At 40.2% G+C, this 12,417-nt stretch overlaps 1 protein-coding gene across 4 annotated transcripts in view; it reads right to left on the minus strand.

The window, feature by feature from the left end:
* The window catches only part of dtwd2 (DTW motif tRNA-uridine aminocarboxypropyltransferase 2), a 71,493-nt gene that overhangs the window by 21,146 nt on the left and 37,930 nt on the right, over positions 1-12,417 (minus strand). For all 4 annotated transcript variants that reach the window (XM_076284905.1, XM_076284903.1, XM_076284904.1 and 1 more), the window contains exon 4: positions 3,175-3,367. In XM_076284905.1, coding sequence (XP_076141020.1) covers positions 3,175-3,367 — 193 coding nt within the window. The remainder of the gene's footprint in view (positions 1-3,174; positions 3,368-12,417) is intronic.

Genomic DNA, 12,417 nt, shown 5'->3' on the forward strand with positions numbered 1-12,417 from the left:
AGTCTTGGAGTCAGTGGAACAAGCATTTCACTGCATTTATAGGCTACCTGTATAATGTATGTGACAAATAAACATTTGATTGATATATGTATGCCTTAAACTCGTCTCCTGTTATTTAGAAACAATGCTGTGGTGTAGTCTAGTCATCAACAAAAAATGAACGGATTGCAAAAAAAAAAGAATGAATTTGGCGTGACATTTCTTGCGTGTGCGTGAGAGTGTGAGAGTGGTGCTGAAAGCGTGAGTGTCACGCCAGATGCGTGAGAGTTGGCAACCCTGGCTACATTCTTATGTTAAAATGAAAAAAGAGGAAACGACATCGGACAAGGATGTTTACCGTTTTTTTGTTTTTGTTTTTATTAGGCTATTACTCTGCCTATTACCGGTATATGCTATTCATGGAAGCTGTTCTAATTCAAAGGATGAATGCCTGTTAAATAAAACGTGCAATATGCTGACTGTCTTACCTGTCATTACCCTACAGTTAGGTTCATGATTGATTCATGAACAGTCAGCACTGTCGGTGCATCTAAAGGAGGATGTGTGTTGCTGCTGCAGGCGGAGACACACCCCAAACGCATTTTAATTGTTGGTAACGCACGAGTACTCTAACGGTTACTTTTATTTATAGGTAACGTAGTAACGTAACAGATTACTTTTAATTGATAGTAACGTAGTAACGTAACTAACTACTTTCAAAAGTAACGATACCCAACACTGCACACCACATGTCTGTAAATTGCTCAGCCCCCAACCCCCCCTCCACCATGGTTCTTATATTGCCAGATTCAGGACAGTCTGCCCTACACATACATGAAAGTCATGTCCAGCTGACAGTGATAGGCTACATTTAAAAAATAAGAATGGTATAATATGCTTTTTGTCTTTGTGTTATTTAAATCAAATCAAATTAAATCAATGCAAGTATTAATATGAATTGGTGACAGATCTGGGTAGCCTAGACTGGGTAGCCGACACTGTAATCTTCAAAACTTTTTGAGTAGTTTTCAAATAGTAGTTTTGATTCCCAAGTGCCACTCCAATAAAAAGTCTGGACCCAGCTGGCCCCCCCTATAAAATAATCCTGGCTACGCCCCTGCTGCCTGCTAGTTAGGTAAGTTAACCTCTATATCGGAAAGTGACCCATTAGGCCTACCGCCCGTGCCCTATTTTCGGCCTATGAGTCACTTAATATTCATTTAACCAATACGGCGGATTCCTAAGGAAACGCAAGCACCCAGCCCATTTGGGTATCTTACTATTGTGATGAGAAATAGAAATGATGGACTGAACGATCAGCCTGATTGAGTGAATGATTGACTGATTACATTTGGATTTACGGAATTATGTTCACCTGTGTATGAGGGCATAAAGGGAGGTGCGAAGTGCTCGATCGAGAGATGGAGAGAGACAGGTTGCGGCTGGCACTGGGGGGCAGGTTGCTGTTCGCAACTTCTAGTGTTGCCGGCAGTGAAGACAGTTGAATAGGGGAGTAAACAATTACTGTATCAGGAGGGGGAGGCTGAATAATCCCTTGAGACAGAGAGGGCCTCGGGTTTAGCGAGTGCCAAAAAGACTGTTCGCGTTCGCAACTGATTCCGAGCACGCTGCACACCTTCGTTGTCTCCTCTGCTTGGATTATTCCCTGGCTGACGGGGGGGTCTTGTCGCGTGACGGGAAAGTCTGCTATTTTTATATTCTTGCTTAAATGTTTGTTTGTGTGTCTTGTCAATTGTCTATGTCTTAGGTTAGGTCTATTTGTGTTTCATGTTTAATCTTAATATTGAAGCCTGTAGCCAGTGAGTTTCACCAGAGATGAAGGCCCGCTTTTGACTTGTACAGTTGCACCCCTGTCTCCCTAGTTGGTTTGATCTTGAGTGCGAAGCGGTCCTTTTTGTGCAGTGCCATTATGGGTTGTAGTGTATAGCGTTAGATGCGTGTGTGTGAGTGCTGACGCCTTTATTCACCTGCAGTGTTGTGTCTTTGGGTCTGGAGGGGTGGTGACCTGTGCTAAAGATAGAGGGGGTATTCTGAACTGGGAATTTTGTCTGGCTGGGAGGGGATTACTTTTAATGAATTGTATTTAAATAAAATCTGCTTTTGGTAACTTAATTGTGGTGACTCTTGACACCGGACCATAACGGATTAACAAAGGTGGTGGCACCATTCTTTATTCATAACAATTTATTACACTATATTTGTACCAAAAATAACATTGTAGCCTACAGTGATTTGAAGAGCAGTAGCCTAAACAGTGTTGTAAGGCTGCGTGTACAAAACCGCTTCTTTACAGATCATCAGCTGGCTAACGCTGTTTTTGCCAGCTGCCCGTCACGCTATGTCAAATTTTGTAGAATTTTATTCAGACGAGAAAGATACGTTTAGATTCCCATGTGAACAGTTTAGGGAAAAAGTACCTATTTTGAAATTTGCTTTGCCATTTTTTCTACTGTCCCAGAGTTGTCCCAGACATCATTCTATTGTGTCCCGGAAGCATTTTTTATGGTCCCCGGGACGTCGTTAATTTCGAGCCCCGGGCTACATAAACGAATGCTAAGTTTTTTCTAACAAGTGTGCTCGATTTCCAGTGCATTTGCTTGGCTTGTAAATTAAGTTGTAAGCCTTTTTCCTTGTCCAATGTGATTATTGAACAATGCTGGCCAGAAATGAATAAAGGTGAAAGTTTCCGCATCATGTCATAGGCCTGCCTCTCATCTCGTTGCTACTCTGGCGGTCTCACCAGAAGATGCAGCAGCTGGCAGGACGTCATTGCGTTAACTGAGCAGTTAGATATATAGAACATCTACTTACGTGTAGTAAGCTACAACATGGTCTGATTGATTCTACATAGGCCAGTCATTACTTTTATAATCACGTGGCAATGTAACAATGCATTCTGAAGCCCTGCTTCTTTTCTCCCACGCCGTTGTGCACCGAGGGAGAGGTGCACTTTTCTCTCTCAAAATACTTTATCCTTCGTTAATAAACTTGTACTCATAACGAAAGGCAATTGAAAATGAAGAGGAGTAGAGTAGATTACTGGCTCAAAAATGTACTTGAGTAAGAGCAGTTTTGAAAAAGTAATATGGAAAGTTGCTGTTCCTCGAAAAAAATACTTTTTTTACTCATGTGTTACTTGTAACACATTACTACCCACCCCTGCTGCAGACATACCTGTTTAGGAAGATGAAAGAGAGAGTTCTTGAAAAACATGTCCTTGGCTTGGCTCCATGTTCCATCAATAATGATGACATTCTGCACATCTCCAGTAACAACTTCGTTCATGTCTTGCAAGTTTTGAGCTTCTGCCCCTGGGTAAAGGAGGAGGGTTTTGCTGTGTTGGCAGACTGCAGCCAGCTCGGGATTCCTAATAAGTTATCCAAAGCACAAGGTTTTTTTTTATGTAATTATTGAATACTAAGCTACAAGAACACATCATAAAGAATGCTTAGTCATGCTGAAGCAGTGAAATATAAAATACAATACAAGCACTTCTTAACACATTACTGGGCTTGGTTACCACTGTGTCTATACTAATCTCTTACCCAGGATCTAACTCGTGTCAAAAAATGAACACACACACAAAGCCAACTAGGGATGGTACTATACCACTTTTTCATGTGTGATACTGCAACCTGACAATACTGATACACATTCAGTACAGTCTTTTTCTCCCTCTCCGCAACTAAGAGGTTAATATTACATGTCTGGATGCATGTCAGAAAAGGCTGCAATAGGTTCAGTCCAGAATTCCCAAAAGATGTCTGTCACAGTAGCATGTTTATGCAAAGGTGCTTTATTATTCCGTGCACTACAGTGCCACAATCAAGATGAAAAAAGTCCAGATATGAGCAGGTGAGAAAGAGTATTAGAAGAATGTAACTACATAACAAAACAGTGAGAGTATTTGAAGAGTTTGGTTCCAAAACACTATATCCATTTTAATGAACTTTATTAATCTTTTTTTTTTTTTTTTTTTTTTTTTTTCAAGTAATTTCAGTAGAACTGTAATTGGGGGCCAAGCAGCGAAGCTGTGAGGCAACCATTGTATTTCTCTTTGTTTTTATTATTATTATTCCGCCATGGAAGTCTATGGCAGCCCATAGAACCGTCTGGTCAAAAGTTGTGAAATTTGGCACACTGATTGGGGACAGTCCAATAATTAATTGAACCAAGTTTCATGCCGGCACCTCGAGTGCTCTAGCGCCACCAACAGGCCAAAGTTGGACGTGCGTTCACGCACGTAACTTCTGACCCGTTGACTCGATTGTCAAAAATGAGGTATCGTTGGACTCCTTGGACCAAGCCGAGTTCAATGCACTCTATTTCCGCCATATTGGATTTTAGCGAAAGTGAAACCCGTGTCCGATCGGCACCAAACTTGACACACATGATCTTCAGACCAAGCCTCATAAACGTTGTGGTGTTTTGTCTCCAGAACTAAAACCGTTCATCCATAATATCCAATCGAAATTTGCGGCAAAGCCGCCAAACAGGAAGTAAGCTCATATCTCAGCAACCCTTACATGTATCGAAGCCAAACTAAGTGCATGGACTCGGGACCCAATCAGGGGGACACTCAAAAAATATGGTGACCTTTGACCTCTTGGGGGCGCTGCAATTAAGAAATATGCCTTTTGGCCTGTAGCTGCTGTTGGGTTTAGAAATAAAACACACTTGTCATGTCTGGTAATACTGTTAGAGTTCCTTAAGCCGACCCATGTCAACTTGTGATGTCATCGTAATTGATTCGGCTGCCATATTGGATTTAATCAAAAACACTAAAAAGTTTTCGCAGGTCACAGATTTCAGCTGATCCTCACCAACATTGGCAGAGACCATCTTCAGACCATGCCCGATGAGTGCATTGCTTTCTGGAACAATTGACAGAAGCATTGGCCCGTAACAGCCAATCCAAACTTAGTACATGCACCTCAGAGCCCATCGGGAGGACGCTCAAGAAATTTGGTGACCTTTTACCTCTAGCGGGCTCTGTAATTGACAAAAATGCATTTTGGCCTGTAGTTGCTGATGTGCATTATTCTTCAATGGAGGTCAATGGCAGCCCATAGAACCGTCTCGTGAAAAGTTATAACATTTTGCACACTAATTGGGGACAGCCCAATAATTCATTTCACCAAGTTTCATGCCGGCACCTCAAACGCTCTAGTGTCACCAACAGGCCAAAGTTGGACGTGTGTTCACGTAACTTTTGACCCGTTGACCCAAATGTCAAAATGAGGTATCATTGGAATCCTTGGGCCAATCCGAGTTCAACACACCCTATGACGTCAATTTTTGACCTCTATGTTTAAATCACAGCAAGTGTGATCATATCTCAGTCAATCTTTTATTTTTTATGTGAAACTGATGACAGCAAGTTCCATCCAGTTCATTCTAATGCGTGCGTGCAAGGGTGGGGCAGGGTGGGATGGGCAGGGGCGGTTGCGGCGGTGGGCTGGCTGGGGGAGGGGGCGGCGACACTCAGCCCTGGTTCAGCCCCACAAAATCAGTTATGTTTTGATGTGAAACTTGACCTTGCAACTCAGCCAATCTTGGGTTGTTTGGCATGGAACTTGCTGTGACTGCTTAATGTTATATCTGATGCAACGGCATTGAGTTACATGGCAAATCTGGCCTGCTGAACTGGCTGCTTGGTATGGAAGAATATTAGACTCAAAAGTTTTATACGTGTGCATCACGTTTTGAAACTGTAGAAATTATTTGTAACTGTAAAAAGGATCTGTACAAGTAATTGTCAATATCACAAATGTGCCCTACACTTACAAATCTATTCTACGGGTACGGATCGGTTTTACAGCTACAAATCATCCTACAGTTAAAACTATTTTACAATTACAAATATATTCTACAATTACACATCAATATTCTACGCACAAAAAGCTGTTCTACAGTTACAAATCTTTTCTACAGGTGTACAGACTTTTGCACCACCTTAGGGATGGGAAGTGTCTCATATGTATTGTGTGTGTGTGTGTGTAACAGGATTTGTAACTGTAAAAATGATTTGTGATTTAACAAAAAAATAACACGAACAATTTTAAGTATTACTCATATGTCGTTCACTTACAAATATATTCCACAGGTATTAAATATTCCACAGTTGCTGTCTTTCAATTACGAAACTATTCTGCCATTACAAATCTCTGCTGCTCGCACAAGTATTTTCTACAAGTATACGAATACTTTTGAGACTGTTCTGGCGCTTCCTGTTGAATAGCCAATGGCGATCCTCAGGTTTGGCTAGCCAACCATGAATCTCAGTTCACTAACCAATCACAGAGCAGGAGCAGCGCCATCATTGTGGCTAGTTGTGTGGGTGCAACCAAACTTGGAGTCTACACTTGGCGCACGCTAGTTTCCTGTATTCCTTGAGGTATGTTGGTAGCCTACACCACACAGACATGTTCTATGTCCACTATTCAATACAGCCAGTGTACCTGATATACGGGGCAACGAGGTGAGATCAATCAATGGCAACTAATGTGGGCAACAGACAAATAACTATATTATATATAGCAAGCTACCGCTAGTTAGCCAAATCTCACTCAATCTCAATGTAGAATAGCAATGGTAGCTACATTTTCAGTTTAAGCAGCAAACTAGTGCGAACGGAAATGTAGTGTGTGGATGGAAATAAATAACAACACTCAACATACTTTTGAAGACATTTTGTATCAAGTTTCAAGTTGTAACAAATGCGGTCAATGTTTTAAGGGAGTTTGTCAGTCGGTCATAAGGTAGGCTCAGCAAAACGAGGCAGGCGGCTAGCATTATTATCAAGAGGTGTGCTAACTATTAGGCCTCATATGCCAGGTCTAGCTTCTACCTCCAGATTGTGAGGTGCTACTTCGGACTTGACAAACTCTTATAGTAGGCAACAGAAAGGTTTGATGCTCAACAGATTGGTCTGGAGTTAGTTAATAATAATTATACCATGGTCTAGGTTGAAAAGGGTGTCGTTTAAAAAGTGATATACTACACCTATAAAAATACGTTCCTGATGCTTGACAACGCCTGAGTTAGTCCGCTCAGCGTCGTCCATTTATTTCTGATAATGGACACCTCGTCGGGCATTATCCCTTACGTATCCATTGATATGTGTGACAAAACATACCAACTGGTGTCAACATCAGCTAGGCTATGTTGGCATTTTCTGATGGTTCTTCATGACTGATCATAAGGTACAAAATAAATAATACAGAAATACAGTGCTGGGCATTGGTAGACAATCATATTCATCTGTCTATGTATCTATTTCTTGTGTAAGCAGTGTCTTATGGATCCCCAGTTGCTGCTTCCTTCTGAAGCACAGGTGGGTCATAAAATATATTTTACTGTCTATGAAAATAGGTCGCCGCCCGATGTGAGGTTCAAAAAGCATACCTTTTAAACTTGTTGACGGCAGTATTCCTACTTAAAACAACATCCTCGGATGTGTATGTTTTATATTTTGTAAAAAAAACTTAAAAAAAAAAACTACTGTTCTATCTTAAAAAATCTGTTTATTTTCAAACGTTTTTGTTGGTTCCTGTCAGTGATAGATCATTATCTATGATAAATTTATAGTTACTCTCTACAGTGGCAGGTTATTAGAGAGGCTGAAAACCAGACTGGAACAGGCTCTTCAAAGGCAGCCTCTGGACCTGGACTATTTAGAGTTCCTCTGTACCAGTGAGTTGAGCCTCTATTCACTGAGTAGTCACACGCCATTTCCAGAAGAGGTAAGCAAAGTCTGTTTGTTTTTTGTGCAAAATAAGTACAAACATTACCCCTGTTTTCAGAATACTTTCAGAAGGTGCCATTGAGTCCTGCTGTCCTGCGAAAATAAACTTCACTGACAGTTTTTACATATTTTTCCCCTCACAAACTATTAGATACCAGAATACAGTTGTTTTGTACTGTAAAAATAGTATTAAGTGTTGATTTATATATATTTAAAACAAAAGAGGAGACGGCAGAGCCTAATGCTTATAATCATTAATTAATTATAAAATAAATCATGGACCTACACCAGTAATCCTCACTAGTTTTTTCACAAGAGCCACATTGGCAGTGCAAAATCAAAAGGAGAGCCTCTTTTACGACAACATACTAAGTCACCTTTGCAAATGTGCATTTCTACATATAAATTGGACATCCCACAAAAAAAAGAAATAACACAGCCAGCATTTTCATTTAAGACCAGTCATCTAATATTGGGATGAGTGGAAGCTGGCATGCATGTCCTTGACTTTCTTCATGCTGTATTTTTAGTAGCAGGTTTGACAATACCCCCTTTAGGAAGCACCATTAAGGCTTAATAACTTCCTTTCACCTTCATTACTGTATTTGGGTGAAGGGAGAAGTATAATTCAGATGTTTGCGTTTTCGCAGTGCAGGATTGTACAACCCCAAAACAGAAAAAGTTGGGTAAAAATGCAAATAAAAACAGAATCTCATAATATACAAGTCTTGTAAACCCATATTTAGCAGCAAAAAGGACATAGACAACATATCAAATGTTGAAAATGAAAATGTGGACTATTTCATCGAAAGTATATGTTAATTTTGAATTTGATGCCAGCAACATGTTTCAAAAAAAGTTAGGACGGGAGCATGTTTACCACTGTGCTGCTTCACCTCTTCATTTAACACAATTCTGTAAATGTTTAGGAACTGAGAAGACCATTTGCTACAGTTTTGATAATGAAATGTTGTCCCATTACTCTCTGATATAGGATTTCAGTTGCTTAACAGTATGGGGTATTCTTAATCATGTTTATCATTCCATTATGCACCTAATTTGACAATTCTGGACTGCAGACAGGCCATCTTAGCACCTGGACTCTTCCTCTATGGACAAATACTATTTAAATATGTGCAGAATTCATTCTGGCATTGTTTTCCTGAAATATGCAAGGTCGTCCCTGGAAAAGACATTGCCTGGATGGCAGTATATGTTGCTCAAAACCTGTATACATCATTCAGAATTGATTGTGCTTTGCCAAATGTGCAAGATGCCCATGCTGTAGGCATTAATGCTCCTCCACACAGTCATAGATGTTGGGTTTCGAACTGAGCACTAAAACAAGTTGGATAGGTTGGATACTTGGATAGGCCCTCTCCTCTTTAGCCCAGATGTCCATGATTTCCAAAAAGAATGGCAAACTTTGATTTGATTCTCACAGGACCTTTTTCCACGTTACCTCAATCCATTTTAAACAAGCTCAGGCCCAGATAAGAGGGTGGTATTTTCTGTATCATGTCTCAATACAATTTTAGCTGTTACAATTTTGGCTGCAGTTTTTGAATTGAGTATCACACTGGGCACATAAACAATGGTTATCAGAGGTTTTCCTGAGCCCATACAATGACAGGTCTGGAAACAGGTCTGGTGTTGATGCAGTGCCATCTGAGGTCCAAAAGACCACGGCCATCCAATTTGTTTTTCCACTATTTCCCCTGTTTGCAAAGATTTCTCTGGATTCTCTGAATGTTTTAATAATATTATATCCTGTAGATGATGAACTCCCTAAATACGTCACAATTTCATGTTAAGAAGCATTAAAATGACAAGCATTAAAATACCCCTACATCTTTACTTCTAAGAGACCCTGCCTCTCTGGGATGCTCTTTTTCATACTCAATCCTGCTGCCAGTTACCCTAATTAGTTGTGAAACATTCTTCGTTTTGTTTTCTTTATCATTACACAACTTTTCCAGCATTTTGTTACCCCTGTCCCAACTTTTTTTGAAACATGTTGCTGGTATCAAATTCAAAATTAACATATATTTTCCATGAAATAGTCAAATTTGTCATTTTCAACATTTGATATGTTGATCTGTGTCCTTTTTGCAACTAAATATGAGTTTAAGAGATTTGCAGATGATTACATTCTGTTTTTATTCACATTTTAGACAACGTCCCAACTTTTTTCTGTTTTGGGGTTGTATGTTTATGAAGCACATTTGAAAAAAGTTATTGACTGTTACCACATACAGTGGGTCCCATTCAGAAGTGGCCACTTCTTTCGCGCTTTCCGTGATTCATGCAGCTGTGTGAAATGTATTACAACTTATCGCCACAAGGTGGCAGTTTAAGTCCACTGTAGCATTTGTAAACAGGGCAGCGGAGTGCATTCAAAGGTGTTGCAGTGGCAGTGAGATACTGTAAGCAGAACGAAACTGAAGATCACCTCGTTGAAGTCATACAGTAGACTAGGCTAAATCAGAGCCTGCTTTTGTATTTATCAAGCTTGGGCCAGAGATGATGGCCTTTGGCGAACAGTTTAGGCCTACTCAAAATGAGTAAAACCAAAAGCACTATACAGATTGTACATGAAAAAGGTTATGATGTATGGATTCCCAAGTGTCCAAGCTTCCAAAAGGTGTATAACATAACTATGCTACATAGCAATATGGGATTTAGAATGTTGGGGGAAGGAGGGTAGGTGTTCCAATGTGTTCTTCATAAGGTTAAAATATTGTTGTTATGATACGTTTAACATGTCATAGGCAGACAGGAAAAACAGGCCTTAAAAGAGGGCTACAGAATACTGGGGTGCTCCCAATGATAACAGAACGGCCAGAACTGGCTAGAGTTCTGTTCCCACGAGGTGCCTCATCTCTGATGGATCCTAAGGTATTAATGTTCAAGCAGGGCAATTTAAAAATGGCAAGCATGACACATCCTCTCACATTCTTTTTGCAAAGGTAAATTAGTAAATGGAGGAAAACAACTGACAGAATAAAGTACATCATGACTATGGTATAGTGCACAATAGTATTCCAAACAGGGCGCACTGTTTTTGTTGCAGATGATTTTGAAAAGAGTGGTTTGACCAGATGCGGCGGAGGTTGACGAAGATGAAATGGAAGACTCATGCCGAGTCACAGCCTACCTCAGACAATACGTTGTAAGTGGTATGACAAATATTTCCTAAGATTTTTCCCCCCCAGATTTTGAAACCTTGCTGATTAGTGTTTTGGATTTGATGAGAGATCTGTACTTGAACCACTCGCAGACTGAAAAATATGTTAAAGTATTTTTTCAAAAGTATCTTTTGTGATTGTGATGACTGCATTTGCCATACACTGTATTCAGTAATACAGCTTACAGTGCCCTGCACATTTGTTAGTTCCCCAGAATCACATATGTATGAAATGTTATAACTTTGTTGAGTAAATCACAATTATTTTCTTGTGGTATTCTAAGTATATAGTATAAGTATACTCTTTTGATCCCTTGAGGGAAATTTGGTCTATGCATGTATCCCAATCCGTGAATTAGTGAAACACACTCAGCACACAGTGAGGTGAAGCACACACTAATCCCGGCACAGTGAGCTGCCTGCAACAACAGCGGCGCTCGGGGAACAGTGAGGGGTTAGGTGCCATGCTCAAGGGCACTTCAGCCGTGCCTACTGGTCGGGATTCAAACCGGCAACCCTCCGGTTATAAGACCGAAGCGCTAACCAGGCTAGCATTATATAACAACCGAACTACTACTAAAAGTATTTTCTGATATTGTCTTTTAATTCTTACAGGTTATTTAGAGACATTAAAAGACCTGGTGGACTTCTGGACAGGATGGTCTGTCCTCCCAGAAACCATGTACAGTAGGTGTTGGCAGGGGCCAATTATCAAAGTTAACGAACCATCAGAAATGTAAAACGATGACTGTAATTAACATAGCTGAAGTCGCCCATTTGAAATGTAAATAAATTGATAACTTAACTACCTAGGAACAGCCAGAAAGATTACTGCCGATAGAGAGGGGAAACATTTTGTTAACGACTTGCCCCATGTATCAGGTACACTGGCTGTATTGACTATCAATGTACCTCAAGGAATATAGGAAACTAGCATCAGAGCCCGTTCCTTTATTAGAAATTCTCTGCTAGCGTGCGCCAAGCGTAGACTCCAAGTTTGGTTGCACCCACACAACTAGCCACAAAGACAGCGCTGCTCCTGCTCTGTGATTGGATAGTGAACTGAGATTCATGGTTGGCTAGCCAAACCTGAGGATCGCCATTGGCTATTCAACAGGAAGCGCCAGAACAGTCTCAAAAGTATTCGTATACTTGTAGAAAATACTTGTGCGAGCAGCAGAGATTTGTAATGGCAGAATAGTTTCGTAATTGAAAGATAGCAACTGTGGAATATTTAATACCTGTGGAATATATTTGTAAGTGAACGACATATGAGTTACAGTACATAGTTACAAATCCTGTTACACACACAATACATATGAGACACTTCTCATCCCTAAGGTGGTGCAAAAGTCTGTACACCTGTAGAACAGATTTGTAACTGTAGAACAGCTTTTTGTGCGTAGAATATTGATGTGTAATTGTAGAATATATTTGTAATTGTAAAATATTTTTAACTGTAGGATGATTTGTAGCTGTAAAA

Source organism: Alosa pseudoharengus, unplaced genomic scaffold (genome assembly GCF_046254945.1).
Source record: "Alosa pseudoharengus isolate Yale_2024_CS ecotype anadromous, Long Island Sound unplaced genomic scaffold, YU_APseudo_1.1 YU_APseudo_1.1_scf_14, whole genome shotgun sequence".
Lineage (NCBI taxonomy): Eukaryota > Metazoa > Chordata > Actinopteri > Clupeiformes > Clupeidae > Alosa > Alosa pseudoharengus.